The 18595-nt window shown below is 41.5% G+C and overlaps 1 protein-coding gene across 7 annotated transcripts in view; it reads right to left on the bottom strand.

Annotated features, from left to right (window-relative positions):
- Positions 1 to 1977: 1977 nt before the first annotated feature.
- Positions 1978 to 18595, bottom strand: part of DENND5A (DENN domain containing 5A) — a 65944-nt gene continuing 49326 nt past the window's right edge. For all 7 annotated transcript variants that reach the window (XM_038137367.1, XM_038137369.1, XM_038137370.1 and 4 more), the window contains 10 exons: positions 17445 to 17529; positions 16337 to 16465; positions 13975 to 14096; positions 11979 to 12124; positions 10826 to 10944; positions 9483 to 9664; positions 8621 to 8703; positions 7296 to 7419; positions 6307 to 6475; positions 1978 to 6084 (listed from right to left, as the gene is read on the bottom strand). In XM_038137367.1, coding sequence (XP_037993295.1) covers positions 5901 to 6084; positions 6307 to 6475; positions 7296 to 7419; positions 8621 to 8703; positions 9483 to 9664; positions 10826 to 10944; positions 11979 to 12124; positions 13975 to 14096; positions 16337 to 16465; positions 17445 to 17529 — 1343 coding nt within the window. In that variant the 3' untranslated portion in view covers positions 1978 to 5900. The remainder of the gene's footprint in view (positions 6085 to 6306; positions 6476 to 7295; positions 7420 to 8620; positions 8704 to 9482; positions 9665 to 10825; positions 10945 to 11978; positions 12125 to 13974; positions 14097 to 16336; positions 16466 to 17444; positions 17530 to 18595) is intronic.

The raw sequence follows: 18595 nt of genomic DNA, 5'->3' as shown, positions 1-18595 counted from the left end.
ACCCCCAATTCCCCTCTGCTCTCCATTTCCACTGTCACGTGCAGTTGCCTCACATTGAGACATGGAGACTGAGCTGCCACAGAGCAGCTGATGTAAAATCTGCTTCGGAAACTGTACACCTGATGTCCTGAGTAGAGATGAATACTTTTGCCTGCAAATTTGGGTTTAAAACTGCTTTATGCTTCATAATCCTTGTTAAATTTCATTATTTAATGACCACCAAACAATATCTGAAGACATGCAGATTGCCATTTCATCTGCACTTTAATGAGAAGTAGCAACTCTGCTGGCCTGCGTCATATTGACCCAAAATTTAGCATGACTGAGCAAGCACGATGAGTGCTTGTGACAGCAGCTGAAAACAACTGGGAGGGCTGGGAGATGCCAGAATGGTAAAAGCAAAGTAGGATGCTGACAAGTGAGGAAATATTTTCAAATATTTAATTCTTCCAAAGCACACACAAAATGTCTCCGAGCTGTAGTTTCAAGCCTTGCTCATCTCCAGGTGTACACCGAGTTTTAAGTAATTGTTTTTCTTTGAAATGTATCACTCAAATTTTTGCACTTCCCATCTTAGTGTCCCAGGGCTGCTAAATTCTGTGTCAAAATAAGACATCTTTAGTAATCACCAGGACCTGCACAGGACTCATAAGAGACAGAGGAAATTTGTGGATTCTCTGGTCACAAGGGGCATTGAAAACCCTCCCATGTAATCTATATGCCTTGTCTAAGTCTTTTTATGCCATTTGTAGAAAAACATTCCCCAAACAAACATCAGATCCACCAGTGACATGTTAAATTTTGTAGGATCTGCATCTTAACATGCCACAGTCACTGAAATGAAGAACAGTTCCTGTTTATTGCAGAACTGAACACGGCACGGCCTATTAATACACACACATTTCTGAGTTAATAGGGGAAAAAAGGAGACACTTTGTCATGTGAAGTAACTTTTGGACATTTGTATTTCCTTGTGAGAACTTTCCAAGTCGTTGCTACAACAAATTTTGGAGCGGAGCAGTCAGCGAACAGCCCCTGCCTGTGCACCCAGCAGCTGCACAACACACTTTGCCCACCAAGGCTCTGCTCTTGGTGCTCCTTTTCCTTGGAGCAAATCTGAAAAACCCGAGGCCACCAGCTGTGATGAGATGAATGAAGCTGCACTTACCTCAGCTCCGTGCGGGCCTGCCCCACGTCCATCCCTGCAGGGGGGGCAGGAGCAGCAGGTCCATCCCAGCCCAGCGAGCAGAGCTCTGGTGTCTCTCAGGGGCTCAGCACACCCACAGCAGGTACCGAGTCCATAACTGCACCCCCAAACCTGTCCAAGGATGAGGCCAGAGCATGGCTCAGGCCAAGCTCACCCTCTGGCATCCCCAGGGTGACACCAGCAGCTGCAGGCCAAGCTCACCCTCTGGCATCCCCAGGGTGACACCAGCAGCTGCTGGCAGTGCAGGATCACCCCCAGCTCAGGCAGATCAGTGCAGAGGGACATTGACACTCAGGCTTACAAAAAGCCTCCACCACAGACCAGGGGGGTGTGAGAGGTGAAGCAACAGAGATACCTCCAGATTAATGACCCAACTCCTTCCTTCCGTCTCCCCTGGTGGAGTAGAGCATTCAGGGATGACCTCACCCACTTTCAAACAGAGGGAATGGCAGCTCATCTGAGGGTGTGTGTGCTCACAGACCCTTCCAAGGTCTGTGCTGGTCCCTTTGCCTTCCCCTTGGCCCCATTCCCTGACTCCTGAGCAGGCATCTCCTCCACTGCTGGCAGTGTGACTGACAGGGATGGCCTGGGGGAAGGCTGCCTTGGAGCTGGGAGGGAGCACTCGTAGCTGAACAGATCAGACACAAAACTGCACAACAAACATCTCCTGAAATGAGCCACTAAAATGTCCCACAGACCTGCAGCCAGGCAACGAGCCAGATGATCAGCCAAATTATACCAGGCTTTTTGAAAATAGCACATTAATGCTATTTTTTTCATGTTAGAAGACAAATTTTATTGCAATTCAGCAAATGAGCTACACCTGTAAAACCTCTTTGTATATCCAATTCACATTTAATGTCCAATGGATTGAAATGTCACAGGAAAAATAAAAAAAGGAAAAACAGTACCTGGTTTTGTCATTATAATGTAAACTTCAACACGGCCCTTAAAAATAACAAGCCAGTGATTTCCCCATGTAGTAAAATATATAGTTTATAAGGTATTGATGCTTTATCTTAGTTTAACAGCCAATCTCTAGATATAAAATAAAGAGCTACAAAGATGTGAAGTACGTGTACAATTTCTTCAAGTATTTTCAAGTATCCTATAGTCTCTTCACTACGGACAAAATTCATTTGACAATATACAGAAAATGTTAAATCTGAATAGTTTCACTGCAGAAATCTTAACATATTCATGAATTTAAAACACGTAAAAAGTATGGGTCATCCAGCTAGTAAGTCCCATTTGAACAGTTTGAAAAATACTCTTTGTAATGGAAAAAGTTGTGGAATAGCCTCCAGTTCATGAATATGTTTTCAGCTACAGAATATCAGGTGATTAAAGTTTATGGCAGGTAAAGGCTTTTTTTTTCTTTTGTATAAACTTATCATTACAGTATTTAATTACATTGAAACCAAACTTTATTAATTTGCATTTTCTTTTTGTATAACGTATAATTCTAGCATTAACCAAAGAAGGCTAAATAACTGATAGATGATAGCCTAATTTTTCCTCTCAAATCAGGTATGAGCCTGTAAACATGTTTGGCCAGTTTAGCACTATGTATTTACTGCATGATGAACTGCTAATTTTTTTTATCATTGCATTTCTCTCTCCAGAATGAATGTGTGTTGTTAAAAAGATTCTCTTTTCTCATAACTGTTAGCAAAAAAATCCCCACTGAACAACAGAACAGCACAGCCACACTAACTGTACCTACCAAACCCGCCCCCTTATTTTGGAAAAGCAACAAGAAAAAAAAGTTAAAACTGCGTTGCTCTGAACAAAGGGAGAAGGATTTTACAAAGCTCTGGATAAAAAGGTGCTGACTGCACTGTTTGTAGCTGTAGAATGGCATGGCAGCAGCAAATGCTGGATCCTAACCTTATCCTGCAGGGCTGCTGCTAGGAACAGCCAGGAGAGCAGTGGGTGGGTTTGAGGTGAACACTGCAGAGTGGTGGGAATGTGGCTGCTCCTACAGACTGGGCTGCTCTTACACATGCAATCTCTTCCCAAAATCCTGGCACAGGCTGTATTTAATATCTTGCTCTTCCTTGGTTGCCTTTGGAGCTAACAAAACCAGCTTTAGTTCTGCTGCATCTCAGAACCTTCTGCTGCTCCATCAGTGGAGCAAATCCCTGCAGGCTTGGAAGACCACAGCAGAAAGTGCTTTGAACCCCAACAGGATCAGGCTCCCTGTGAGAGGAGGAGGAAGGTCTATCTCAAACTGGTTTTTGCTGTGAGAATAAAATAACCTAGGAGGTGGAAGAGGATCTCTGTCTCTTCCTTTTGCACTGCACAGCCAGCACTCAGGGTGCTCTCACTGATGGGCAGCACCATCCCCACGGGCCAGCCAAGGAGCCCACCCTGGGCAACCCCCAAACCCCAGCCTCTGCCCATCCCAGGTACCTCAAACTGTCCTAAAGAGGGCAAAAGCATCCACACCAAAGCAGCCATTAGGCCAATGGCATCATGTCTCACTAGGTAAACTTGTGTGAGGAAGGGGGAAAAAGAAGATAAAAAAAAGAATCTTAGTTCAGGGTAATTACCTCATGCAAGATAAAATTAATCCACCCTTAGTGCTATGAGATACATGCTTTTAACAGGATCAACTCATCTGTCAAGGTCAAACCATGGAACCTTCCTTTCTATCTTAATATTCCCTGTGAAATACACAGGCAAACTAAGGTCATTTTCAAGACAGCTGAAACAAAAACAACAGCAACAAAAGAAAACAAATGAACAAAAAAACCCCAAAATAAGCCATTTTTTGTTGTTGTTGCTATTGTTAATGCATAAACAATTTAGGGCAGGTGTAAAAAGACAATCCTAACAAATTAAGTTGAATATATGAAATTATGAGAATGCAGTAAAACTGGGGTGGTTTGTTTTTTTTTTGCCTTTCAAAGCAGGAAGAAAAATTTAAAAAGACACCAACAAAACCAACCCTGCACACACAGAGAATCCTCCTGTGAAATGCTCCTGTAAGCTGTGAAAGAATTCTCATCCACCCCATGTGAGGAGGGGCTCAGACATCGCCCTCACATCTTCCTAATGCTACTGTGAAATCAAAGAAGAATCTTGCTCTGATAAGTAGTGACAAAGGAACTTCTCAGTTTAATAATGAAATAAATAGGACAAAAGTAAAAATAGTCAAAAATTTAATACATGTGCTAGACTCATAAATTATGGAAATAAGACTATCACAAGATGTGACTAAGCTGTAGATAAAGTAAAAGTGCTACAACATTGTATGAACCAAAAAACTTGGACTCTGCTTCTCCAAAGAGAGACAATACTGAGATAAGTTTATACAGTGGAGACCTCTTAAATACACAGCCCTGAACTTCTGTACAGTAATCTGTGATGCTGATAAATCAGCCTGTTCTTAAGTCACATATTCATTTCAAAGAGATTTTTATCAGAGGATTCAAATGAGCAGAGACGCCTTTAGGCCTTTGCCAAGTTCCAGATCTCCAATAAATTAAGCTTTCAAAATGTTTGTGTTTCATAGCAGAAATGGGCTAAACTTTCTTTGCTAAAAACAAAAGCATCCCAAATGAAGCAGACTGTGACAACGGGATCCAAGACATATGCACTCAAAAGGAAAAGAAAAAACCTTAATACCACTGTCTTTTCAGAAACATTAAGAAATCCTTATTACTTGTTAGTAAGGTATACTGTTATTACTTCAGATGGGGCATAAAGATTTTTATTTAGTCATCTGGCATCTGGGGAACTCATGTCCCTCTTTATTAGCAGTTAAGAGAATTACCAGCAGCACCCATATAGCAAGCTTCAAAAGGCTGGTTGAAGTGGAAACCTTCTTGTGTTATGAACAATTATTCCAGGTTTTTCATTTAAGTGGGCTACACTGTAAATTCTGAATTGCAACATAATATTGCCAGTTGTATCATAGAAGATTTTTTTAAAAGACAAACTTACAAAACACAACGGTAGGTTAAATAAATAAAAACATCAGTTAAAAAACAGACTTAATTTCCTCTTCTGTGCAATTACGTACCAATATGAAAAATATTACTTTGATCTCTGGACATTTCACGGTTCAGTCTCCTGGATTTCACTAAAAATAATACTGACAACAAAAATAAAGGAAAAAAATAATTGTTGACAAATCAGTGCTTTGGAGCTATTAAAAGCACAGATCAGATCTGTAGTTCCCTTGCAGCAGAACATGACCCAACACCTTAAAAACCAAACATCGGTAATAATGTTAATATATAAAATATTAGTTTAAAAACTATAGAATGACCTTCTCAGCAGAAATGGAGTGTATACACTGGGGTCTATGACATACAGCATATCTGAAGGCAAGTTCACAGAATGCTGAAAGGCTCACTGCACATTTTCTATGGCAAGGAAATACTGCAGCTTTAAAATAAGCTGCACAATACTCATCTCTATCTCTTTCACATGAAAGTGTGTAAAAAGCAAATCAGCAAATAAACTCTAAAATAGATTTATACCAAAATCCTCTTTTTTACATTGAGTTTACAGCTTCTATCCATTTGCCTGTACTATTTCTGGAGTTTCCTTCTGGGCCATGAACAAGTTCACGATACAATGTACTGGCAAGACAGAACTTTTGCATACTAACGAGATTCACTCCTTGTTGCTTTTTTTTTGTGTGTGTTTGTAAAGACAGTTTTTCCTGTGGGACAGGAGGTCAGATGTCGATTCCTTTGACAAGAGATGCCTCCAGGGTGATGTTGAACTCCTGCAAGGTCTGCAGCACCCGAATCAAAGAATTCACCAGCGTGTGATCCTTGATCAGGGCTATGTCCTCATACATCTGGGCTGTAATGGGGCAGTCTGCAAGCAGGGCGATCCAGTGGTGCAAAAGGTGGTCTCTGACAAGGGGCCAGTGGGCAGTTTGGGAATAAAAATAAAGCCAAGTTAATTTCATATCTGCACAGATATCACTTTTATTCTTTGCTTTTAAGCAGACCTACCGTGCTCTCCACTTCTCTTTATGAGACAGGGAATGGGGAGTAACTGCCCCACGTGCCACATCTTTTTCATTTCATTCAAACATCAGTAACAACAACAATTATAAAGAAGCTTTTTTATACCTGGCTCCAAGACACACCAGCATCTGAAACTTGCCATCCTTCCCGATGTTCCTAGGGGTGTTGTTGATAGCAGTGATAAAGCGACAGAAATTCCTGGCCCTTGTCTGCCAGTTCTCTTCTGGGACCATCTCGTTCTGCTCAAGGGTCTCATAGTATGTTTGTGCTTTTTCTTAAAAGAATGGCAGGAGATAATGAAGTTTCATCAGTGCTTTTAGGAGGGAATTAAAACTGAAAGGTCTAGGATCAAAGCTCATCCATGAATTTCCTGAACCATTACTTTTAGGCACTGTTTTTTTTCTGTTTGATTCAGTCCTGTGTTCCCCCTGTATAAAACTGGGATTCCACTTCCTCCCCTCTGAACAACGCTAAAGAGGTTCACTTATCTACTGAATTTGAGTGCAGTAAAATGATCATATAAGGGGAACAGCAATGTTAAAGTAGCTACTCAAAATACAGAAACATTATTAAAAATAATTCCTTTTTAAAAATGTGTTTGTGAACTCAGTGGATTTATTTAGCTTTGTGTCAAGGGATATAGACCATTGTGTGAAAAATGGGCTTACAACCCCTTTACTACAATGTTCAGCACATACAGCAGCACTAGATCCATCTGCTGTGCTCTGAAAGGCAACTCAACCTCTTCCAAGTGTGATTTCTTGCTTTCTCTGTGCTCAATTAAGAACAAGGTTACCCCATGTCAATTCACCATCCCGTCTGGAAACCACCACCCTTAGAAAGTTTGTTTTACACCATAACTGCTAGAAGGACAAAGCCCAGGTGCTGCATTAAGTACAGTCAGCTTTGGCAGAAGACAGAGGCTCTCTCTCACGACAGCACGAGCAGGTCAGAGCTCTCCTGGCCATTCAGCTGAGATGCCTCCAAGAAGCCTGCTCTTCACACCAGCTGAGACACAACAGCAGTGATAAGGAACACAGCTGGATGTGTTTCAAAGGCACAAACAAGCTCTGGGGTGTCATCCTCCCACTCACCTAAAAAATCCCAAATGAAGACGTTCTTGAAGAGTCTCGGCGATTTAAATCCGTGCTGGAACACTTGCTCCAGAGCTGAAACAAGTCCACTTTCTCCACACAGCAGCAGGGTCAGGCTGCCTCTCTGCCAGCACACACAGAAAGCACACACACTCATCACCTCACCTTGGGACTCTGGGACACCAGTGTCCCATTAAGTTTTTAAATAAACAGATGCCTAAAGTTCCAATCTGCTGTCAAACAGTGACCCCAAACAGGATGGCCCAGTTCTTACAAGCCCCGAGCATTCAAAAATGGATTGACTTCTCTAAGAATGAGGCTGAGAAAAGCATTGTCAGGGCCTCATCATCATCATCATCATCAAACAAAGCCTCAAACAGGCCAAGATGAGCAGGTTTTACCTATAATAATCATCACTACAGAAAATTAGGAAAATATTTTCCTCTTTTTTTAAGTAACAGATCACAGACCCAGTGTAGCATGTGCCTCTGATTGCTTATCAACAAAAACATTCAATGCTCAGTAAAAAATAAAGTCCTGCTTCAGCACATGATGGCAAATTCTATTCTGCAAAACCAGTGCATGACCACTTGAGATTACTATCAATGTGATCACTGACTTGAATTACACTGGATATGAGTCTGTCGTGCCATAATGAATTTAGAAGTCAGGTGTCACAGGAATATAAAAAAATCCTGACTGTCAAGAGCCATCCATCCAGATCCAGCACTGCTCTACACCTCTCTGGCTCTCGAGGGCTGGACAGGAGCATGCTACTTAGGCTTGTTTCAGAAAATCACTGCTGTGTCAGCTGGTCACATGTGTATATTGCAAAAGAGTCTTGAAGGGCACTTCTGCTTCACTTTCTTGGGGGATGTGGGTGTTTTCAGGGTGCCCTTTGTTTCTTTCCCTTTTTTAAAGTGGCACATGAGTCTTCATGTTTTAAGTAGCAGGGATAATGCAAAACAGACATTAACAACCTACTTAGAGCACAATGCAGATGTAAAAAGTCAGTTAATTCAGAACAAAATAAACAGTAGGCAGTGTTCTTCAGAGTGTATGGGTAGAATACTTGGTAGAATTTGACTAATCCACAATTTTCAATACCAGAATGTTACCATTTAATTTAACAGAATGCTCCAGTTAGCAGCAAAACACAGGCATTTGAGCCTGTAATATCTCAGTATCTCATTTTTGCTGCACTTCAGGAATTCTCAAGCACATGGCTGTCCATTCAGTTTAGTTACTTCTGCTACATATTCTCTCATGTTTACTAATCAGGGTTTTAGGACAGCAGTGCCATTACACAGACAACAACCCCTCACCTCCTTCTCTGGCTTGTGGAAATGCTTGACAATACCATTAACAGCTTCACCAATAGCTTCTTGTATCTGACCAGTATTTAACTCTGCAAAACACAAAAATATATCCAGTTACAGCTTCAGAAATTGTACCTTGTGTGTGAGGGTTATGGCACAAAGCACAGCAAAGGAACATGAACCAATGCAACTCATTCTGTAAAGGAAACAGTGCTGGGCTGTGGGAAATGGAAACCCAATTCTACTTTTATTTATTGTTGAGGAGGTAGGAATGGAGATGGTTTGGTTTTATATTGAAGTTAACACAGAGGTGTTTCAAAATCCCAACAGTGGAAATGGTTTTTACACATGATGTGAATGGTCAGACCAGGACTCAAAGCTAAGAAAAGGAGCAGTGCTTTGCTCAGGACTGACAAATCTGGGCATCCTGGAAATACTTCCTGTGGTAGTTTTGCTGCAAACCCAAGTATGGTTGGGAACAAAGTAACCACCTGATTTATCAGGAATAAGACAACCACAGAACACTGACTTCAAGAGCAAACAAAGAGAAGCCCGTGAATAGAAACCATAGCAAGATTCTTCATCCACGAAGGGCAGACAGAGAAAAGGCAGCAAATTTCTACCTTCCTCCATAGCATTCATTCCACAGGTGAAGGACATTACAAAAAACACCTCTGGACCAGGAGCACAGACTTCAAAAGTTAAGGAGACAGAACAGGATGCCCAGGATTGTAATTTGGAAGTTAGCTGGAGTTCAAGCAGGACACTGGGCTGAGTTTCACAGGTCCTCTCCCAACTCCTGTTGTGTTTGCAAGCCCTCAGGTGATGATGCAGAACAGGACAAGACAGGACAAGCCCCAGCACTCACTTGGCTTATTGTTTGGTGAGATAGTGACAAATCTCCTGATCATGCTTGGTGACTGCTGCAGGGGAGGGGTTCGGCACTGCCGCTCATCAGCCTCCGTGTGGGAAGTCAGCAGCTCTCCCACCAGGATCCTCTCTAAGCTGCCATCATCCATTCCCTTCCCCAGCCACCTTCCACAGGGAAACCTAACACCAAGGAGATAAATGGATCAATCCACATTCAATTCCATGCCAAAGACTTTCAACTGCAGTTGCCTAAAGCCCAAATCCTGCTAGCATAGTTATCAGAAAGACTTCCTTCATCCAGCACCAAGTAATAAAGTCTTGGCTTTGGCTCCTGCCAGCACAGGCAGCAAAAGTAAAACAGCTCTTCAGTTCCAAGTTTGTGCTGAGTGTTGCAACAGATGATCCATCCACAAAGCAGATTTTGCGTGAGTCCCACAGGCAGCATGATTTGAGGAAAAATGGGTAAAAGGAGAAATCCTGCTACATCCCATAGATGGGTGAAGAAATACACAGAATATGCTACATGGCAAGCCAGCTGTAAAAAAACCTCACAGCCCAAACATATGCTTAAATGCCAGAACACCAGTACTTCTACTGAATTGGGGTATTAAATCAGACACTAGAAAGCACACATGCTCATTTGCTCATTATCACTTTTGCTGGACCAATGTTGATGGCAGTTTAATCAACTTAATTGGAAAACTGAACAGCATCCAAAAATACAATCTTTCCTCTTCATTTAATTACAAATGAACTGGCATGGAGAGCTGAATGGACTTACCCACCAATTTGACATCAACATGAGCCTGACAGTTTCTCTAAATAAAGGACAGGGCATCAAACTATGCTGCATCTAACACAAATAAATTTAAATCTCACTGTAAGTTTTGTTCCTTTACCCTCCCATGTAAACACAGGTTTCTAACATTCCCAAGGTCTTGTGTTCCAGCTTGTGTCCAAAGGTGTCTCTGTAACACCTGGAGTACCCAGTCCTAATATAAAATACCACCTATATTTGGTAAGCAGCAAGCTCTGACTCGCTGTTTCTCCCTCAGGCTCAAGGCAGATTATTTCTAAGCTGCACAACAGCCAACTCATCCTCTCCACCAACAGTCTGATATGAGACACGAACATCTGCAAACTGCAAACCCTGTTTGAATCCACAAGAACCAGGATTTGTTTAATGCCAGAAGCCAAAGGATCTTTCTGTACCTTCAGGTGGAGGCAACTGTAGCCACAGAGTCCCAGGAGATCAGACCTTTCTAATCAAACAAGCCCTGCTGCGCCAGCTCCCTGCAGGAATTCTACTTACCCCACATGAAATGTCAGGATGATACTTACTTGTAAGTATGCCCTGTTATTTCATTTCTGACCATAACATATTCCACAAGCCACTTGGCATACAGCCCTGAATTATCATGTCCTATTTGCACTGTGGTCAGTTTTCCCAGGTTCTGGCACTGCAAATTGAACAAAGAGTTTGTCAGAGGAAACTGAAAGAAAGCAGCGTGTTGGGGGAGTAAACTATTAGGGAATGTGCTCAGACAGAAACTCAGAAATGTGGTTCCTGTTTCTGACTGCATGGTTGGTTCTGGGCTTTTTAGTTGTAGGCTGCTTTACTTGTTTTTGTTTGCTTGTTTTGTTAAATACTATCTTGATCTGCACAGAGCACATCAGTGTAGTTATGATATTCTATGAAAATCCCTTTGCTAGGATTTTCTTCTCCTGAGAAGCTGAAGGGCCTCAGCTTCAAGTGTAAACAATTTGTTATCTGCTGCTGTGGAATGCAGCAGGTGCTTCCTCGATTGGTCAGTGTGGGATGTTTCTACTTGGTGGCCAGTCCAGGAGGCAGCAGCTCTCGCACTCTCTGGGAGTCACAGAACTTGGTTATTCATTCCTTTCTATTCCTGTCTGGCCTTCTGATGAATCTTTCTCTCTGTTCTTTGTAGTATAGCTATAGTGTGCTCTTTTTTAATGTAATATATATCATAATATAATAAACCAGCCTTCTGAAATGGAGTCCAGATCTCTCCTTCACTTCACCAAGCCCTGACTGCCCTGAAAACCACCGCATCACATCAGCTGAACTAGATTTTTCAATTCAATTTTACCCAATGAACACAACACACATGCAGAAATCAGAGCAGAATCACTTCTTTGTTTTGCAGCAGAAGAGGATATGACACCTCCCACAGTTGTAACATAAAGACAGTCTTGTCTATCCCTTGCACTATGGAATTGTCAGTCATTTTACTCTGCGTGTTATTAAATATAGGTTAAATGTGCTATGCACAGGCACAAACTATCTGTGACAAACCACAAAGATATTCCACACTCATTCCACAGGTGAAGGACCAATACAAAAACCACCCCTGGACCAGGAGCACAGACACATCTGCCACCCTTTCAGATTTCAAGGTGGTACAGCAAGGGGAGAACCTAAAACTGAACAAACAGAACCCCCAAATTGGGTTTTGTATCAAGTAACACAAACCTCAAAAGTCATTTCTAATATGTTCCTGGGAATCTGCAGGACTCCTGTTTCACCCAGTTCTCCCGAAATACAGATCCAAGGATTGGCTGTGAACATTGAGCCACCGAGTTTCTTGCTGGGAACAATCAAGATATGGTATGGTATCACTGCCAACACAAAAGAAAGAAAGAACACTTCAAAAATGAAGAATAATTATGTAACCTCTCTAGTCAAGAGAGGAGCAAACTGTAAGTTCATAAATCAGCACTGCAGTACCACGAAATGTTAAAAGAACATCAGAGATCCCATTTAATCACACTGACACTGGCACACTAAGCACTGACTGACAATGGGGAAGTGTACACACACAGAGCAGCAGAAGAAGCAGAGCTGACAGCAGAACAGTGTCAAGTGAAGAAAGAAATTTGGATGGAATAATGCCTTCTTATAAGTGTAATCCCTTTTTATTTACCAACCTCACAAAATGGCACAGAGATGGTTACTCATCCTCAGCTTAGTGACAAGGAAAGAAAGACATGATATTCCAGGATCCAGGACTGCACTGTAGCTCAGCACACTGTACAACTGCCCCAGGTCCCACTCAGGTAGCAACTGCAGCCTTTCTTCACAGGCACGGATGGCAGCAGCATTCACTGCCATGGCTGAACAAACCCAGTGAAAATACAGCAGAATGCTGCAAATTGCTCTCTGCCATGTCACTCGTAGTCATGCTAACTTTAGGACTTTTCCATCTCTCAAAAGAACAAGCAATTATTTTCCCTTCTAAACAGCACCACACATATGCTCAAATGCTTTCTGGTCCCCTGCTTTACCTGTGAGTAATTCCATGCAGGATCACCTGAGCTGCAGTCCTTCCTCTGACTCTCAAGGCATATGCTCTTCCATCCCCCAGCACCTCCGGCCCAGCCCTCTGTTAACCAACCTTTTATAATAAAATCCAATTCTCTGAATGGTCACTGTGTTTCCTGGCTCTCTGCCCTTCTTTCATAGTGCATAAGCAGATTACACTCAGGGCTTTTCAGCTGAGGCATTTAATGCATTTCTCCCTCAGCATCTCCTCAGCTGTCAGTGCCCTCGAGAAAGCATTTGGTGGTTGGATTTTCTTAAAAGCCCAGTGCTCATAGCATTTAAGAATGAATTAAAATGTTTCCCTTTTTATTTTCTGTGCTGATAATCCTAAAGTAAGTGACAATTTAACTGCATCCAGCAGACCAGATTTTCACATTATCCAGAACTTGTCTGCAAGACCAAAAGCCGTTTTGCTTGGATGTCTGTTTGCTTTGTCTTTCCTACACCCAAGTGTGAATCACAACACACCACCAAGGGTAGCCCCTTCACATATCCCACCCCCAATTTCATAAACCTTGCTAAAGTTTTTCCTTATTTTGCCTTGCCAGTGAGGTCCTGTGGCAGCAGGCACACAGATCTTTGAGAATCCTGGGGCACAGTTAAATGTTACAATTATCAACAATAGCCTAAAAGTTTCTCTAGGGTATCTTTTTAACAACTGGAAGAAAAAAAAATACGTTGAGGAGTTCTGATGCAACCCTCAACAGGCATTTCATTGTTACCCCAAACCCAGAGACAGGCATGCAGCAAAGTATCCTGAACACAAAACAGGGAGGGTTTGTTTTCTTTTAATTCCCAGCAAGCATTAATATTCCTACCTTGATAGTGAACAACTCATACTGTGCTTTTTTAGTATCATGCAAACAAGTCCATCACAAAAATTTCAGCTGAGAACTCACCTCCGACTAAAATTGCTAGAGCTATGTATTTTACTAAGTTAGAAATAAAAGTGACAGAGACAGAAACTCCTGCCCACCAGAGAAGATCAGAAGATCATGGAAACAGCAATGCAGGACACACAGATGGATCCCAGGGGAAAAAAAGGACAACAATTACATTGGGGCATGTTGCTCAGAGCTATTTAGAATTTTGGACAAGGACTCAACCAAATCTAGAAATCAGAGTTGCAGGGAAAGCAAATACTTACAGATTGTTGTAAAAACATTGGTAAAGCAGAAGTAATCCACAGCATTGAATGACAGGAGATGATAGAGGAATTGCTCCTTCTCATCATCGCAGCGAAGGAACGCGTAACGCTTGTAGAGTTTTCTGACAAAGCAAAACACATAATCTGTCACACTAACAAGATGCTCCCAGTGAAATGTTTTCTACTGTGCACATTTATTAGGTACACTATGAATAATGGGCAAGCATTTACGAATGAGAAGCGATACTGGGAGAATCAAGAGTTGTCAGTGTGCCAAGATACACTGAGTCTCTGCAAGGCTGGTATCTCCAAAGTGAAGCAGTCCAGTTCTCACTATCTTCCACCCCTCAAATGTAACATTTGGTTTAAGGGTCTTCTCCCATCCAAAACACCCCAAGATGGATAAAGGAATTTTGCACTTTCTTGGAAAATACTCTGACTTCTTTTGACCATGTAAAATGACAGAATTGAAGAGTGTTTTCCTAAGTTACTTCTGAGCAGAGAGTGCCATGGGAGAGTTCTCCAGCACATGATGTATGACAGAAGAATGTTCTCAAAGGACATCAGGCAAAAACTGGGGCTATCTGCTTGTATTTGGCTAAAGGTGATCACCCAGGGCCTACAACAACCTGCACACTGATCCAGGGAATAGTTCAGTGTTGATGGCATACAGCTCCTGACATAACCAACATGATAGGCATCAAAGGTGGCAACCAATAAATAATACAAGTGTTGGGCATAATCATAAAAGAAGAGCATGCCAAAATAGATCAAAATCCAACTGATGCTGCAGGAATATCTAAACCCTCCAGAATGCAGGAATTAGGTATTAGAAATGCTGACCCAGCTGTAGACAGGTTGCTCCTGCCAGGAGGGCATCCTGACAACTCTCCTCAATTTCAGCTATCAATTTACAAAAAAGTCAGCAGGTCACAAGACAGAAACTTGCAAAACAAATCAATGATAGTCAACAAACAGGCATGTTCTCACTCACATAACCAACCTGACACTAGAGACTGACAGGAAATGTTCAATGAAAATAAAGATACTGAGCCTTAAATTAACCTAACCTGCCTGTAGCCACAAGAGTGACAAAGCCACACAAGTCTCACAGGCGGCCATGTCTGTGTTGCCTTTACACAATCTGAATCACATGTTTGACAGCCTGTCAGGGTATGTGCTGTCCTGTCTCTTCACAGGATAAGGTTTCTCTGTTTCCCTGGGCACACAAACATCTCAGGACATGTGAATTCTCCCCGTTCCCTTTGCAGACTAGAAAAAACCAAACATGTAACATTTTCCTTATATTTATTAACAAATGTCAAGTAAAGAGAATGGGATAAATAAAATACCTAACAGCTGCTTCAAAAGCAACAGCACACAATCTTGTTAACTCTAAAATGGCAGAAGTTGCACCGTTACTTTTAGTACCTCACTGAACTCAGCACTGCTTCCTTTAAAAACAAGTGGGGCACACTTTCAAACCACACTGCCTACAACAGCTCTCTAAGTATAATATCTAAATATGCAGCACAAAGCACACAAGATTACAGAGAACTGATGTCATCCTGTACAAGTTGCTCCTTTGTTTGTCATTTTCATGTTAAACATACTTTTGCTGCAGTCTCCCTCTGTTCCAGAGAATCAGAATCTGCCTGATAGATGAAGAGAACACTGGCCAGTGTTAAAATAGGTTTTTTCCTTCTCTTTTGTGGGGGTACATGGAGTGTGGTGGTGTGTGGAAAGTCCTCTCTCAGCACGTGCTCTGCATGGGACAAGCACTGCTAAATTTAACCTGATCCGAACTGTTGATTTCACTGGAGAGGCTTAACCTTAATTTGGACATACAGGCAGATTTATCAGCTGTCCTCTCTCCATCCTTCAGCTTTTCCTTATTCACAGCTTCATCAGAATGCCCAACATAATACAAGACAAGGCAAATCTCAAATAATCAGCTGTTGGGGTTCAGAGGGATTGGGGAAGAAATTCCTTGGAAGATGGTGAGTGGAAGGAGAGGAAAGGAAGAGCAGACAGCACAGGTTAAGCTGTGTCCAAAAAGAAGTCTTCAATTAAAGTTAATGACAATTACTATGGCTTTAATTTGCCACACTGTATGGCACTATCATGAAAGCAAATCACCTTATGTTGCTGAGCAGGCTATAAATATAAAAACACATGTCTAGAACCCCAGCAGTGAACCCTAATTCCCAAACAGCTCACACACTTGGAAGGCCAGTTTGTTCCACGCCTTCTGCACACTGCTAAGCAGATGCAAAAAAAGGCACACCTGGATTTTTGAATCCAAACAATTATACAGGTTTTAATTTTTTTTTAAAGCTTTGCCCAAGATAACCCATCTTACTTTGTGAGCTCATGATCTGAAAGCAACTGTTTCAGATGCCTAGAGAGCAACTTCTTCTCCATAGAGAGGCGAACCCAGGCTCTGGCCTTGCCAACATCTGTTTTGATCTCACTTATGTTCTGGATATGCCTGGGAAAAAAAAAGAAAAAGACATGCTTGGTATTGTCAAAGCATGACAGCTCTACTGAACTTTAAGCTCAGCTGAAGTTTTCCAAAGAACACAAAATATCAGGTAAATTATAGGAAAAAGAAACATAATCACCTTAATATTCAGCACAATAAAAACATCCCTGCAATATAGCTCAAAGAGAATAAGAGCCTGAAAAGGAAATATCTGCAATGCAGTGCCCTATTTACAAAATTCTAAACCAGGACCATTGTCTCACATGATTTAGGACTCATTCTAGACCTTATCTCTGCAATATTTATGGCTGAATGCTTTGGAAAATTAAACACTGTCTTTGCATGCTCAGTAGAAGCTTTTCTTGCACACAAGGCACAAATGGTATATTTTAATAAGGCAGCCAAATCCTCAGTTCACTCTTCCCTACTGAAAAAATGGATGCTGTAAGGAAAAAGAAGGAAAAGACAATTCCTGTCAAGGTTGTTTCACAAGTTCTGCATATTGCTTTTTCAATGTACTGAAAAGAAGGCATTGGGCAGAAGTTGTAGTTTTATTCACATTACAGTATTTTATGTTGGATAAAGCCATTCTTTAGATCAAACCAGTTCTTTAAACTGCATTCTTCCCTGAGAAGGAAAAGTGGTCTCAGAACTACGCAACCAACTCAGCAATGACTGGGAAAACACAAACACTACACCCACACCTCTGTGGAAATAAACCAATACACAAAATGTTGAAAATATGAGAACCCTGTCATGGTATTTCCCTAAGTTAATAGCTCTGGCAATATAAAAGCTCCTCAGTATGAAACCTGTTTCTGTAAAGGTCAATGAAAACGCTGAACTATCTTCTTTAAAACAGTTCAACAGGTTCCTTCCCCACGGCCCCCCCTGCTGCATGAAACACAGGATGGTGCACAGCAGACACAGAAACAAGTGTGCAAATCTCAGGGGGTTTCTGGGTTGTTTAACACTTCAAACTCACCTCATATCCTGGATGAGAGAGATTCTGAGAGGTGACATGGCTGGACTTGTATCAGACTTTCGTCTTTCTGAGTCAAGAAGTATTCCTAGATTCAGAAGAAAACAATTTCTTGTTAGCAGAAATCCCTCTAGAGATTCTACAATCAATATAAAAAAGAAGGTGAATTAATACCAATTTGCACTCTTGTACTACAGGTGGCTCTGTGAAGGTGCTGTGGTGTATTTCCACTCCAAATGACATGAAAATCTAATATGCTACACAAATGGTTCAACAGATCAGCACAGACTGAGCACCAAGCCATCACTGAGCTTAGATTCAGCTGAAATTGCTATGACATCAAATGGTTTAAGACACACAGTAATCAAGCATTATTTTTAAAGACTGCCCTGTTTTCTTCCTGTGCAGTAACCCTGAGTGGCACTACTGCCACCACAGAACAGTGTTAAATATGTGGTGCTCAGCACATGCTGTGCTTCCTGAGCTGTTACTTTGCACACTCCTGTAGCACCACTACTTTTTAAATATCACATTTTGGGGTTTTCAAGCAATATTATTACTCTTATCTTTCAAATGACACTCCAGAAGGAAGTTCTATGTTGAATACAGTCCCTGCCCTCAAACCCAAGTTAGAAAGCATGGAACTGACTGTGACTTATTCTGATACAGAAAACCACTATGAACTAAGGGACATTCAGGAGACCTTAAAATTCCCAAATCCATAGTTTTGATTGCTTACAGGATCTTGTGCACATTACTAATGCTCAAATGTTTGCTTACAGCAGCTTTAAATAAAAAATAAAAAGGCACCCACTGCCTCCCTCAAACCTATTGCTCTCTCCAAATTTATATCCTATACCCCCACCTGACACAAGAAGTAATGTTTAAAAATTACATTTATAATCCTAAAAACATCTTATCAGTGGATCTTATGGGCAATACTGCTTCTATTACAACAGTTGACCCGACAAAAATAAAAATATGTTTCTTCAGTTGAAGTTTTTAACAGTAAGTCTCCTGTTCAGTTGTTTTTCAAGCCATCATGTAAAACTTCAGGGTGTTCAGCACAATTTTCTGTGCTTATAGTTGTTTTCCACCCCCACCCATAAGATCATTTGCTCTGCCAGTCATGCAGGGCCTGTGTGTGTCTCATG

Source organism: Motacilla alba, chromosome 5, assembly GCF_015832195.1.
Source record: "Motacilla alba alba isolate MOTALB_02 chromosome 5, Motacilla_alba_V1.0_pri, whole genome shotgun sequence".
NCBI classification, from domain to species: Eukaryota; Metazoa; Chordata; class Aves; order Passeriformes; family Motacillidae; genus Motacilla; species Motacilla alba.
This window is presented reverse-complemented; position numbering and strand designations above follow the sequence as displayed.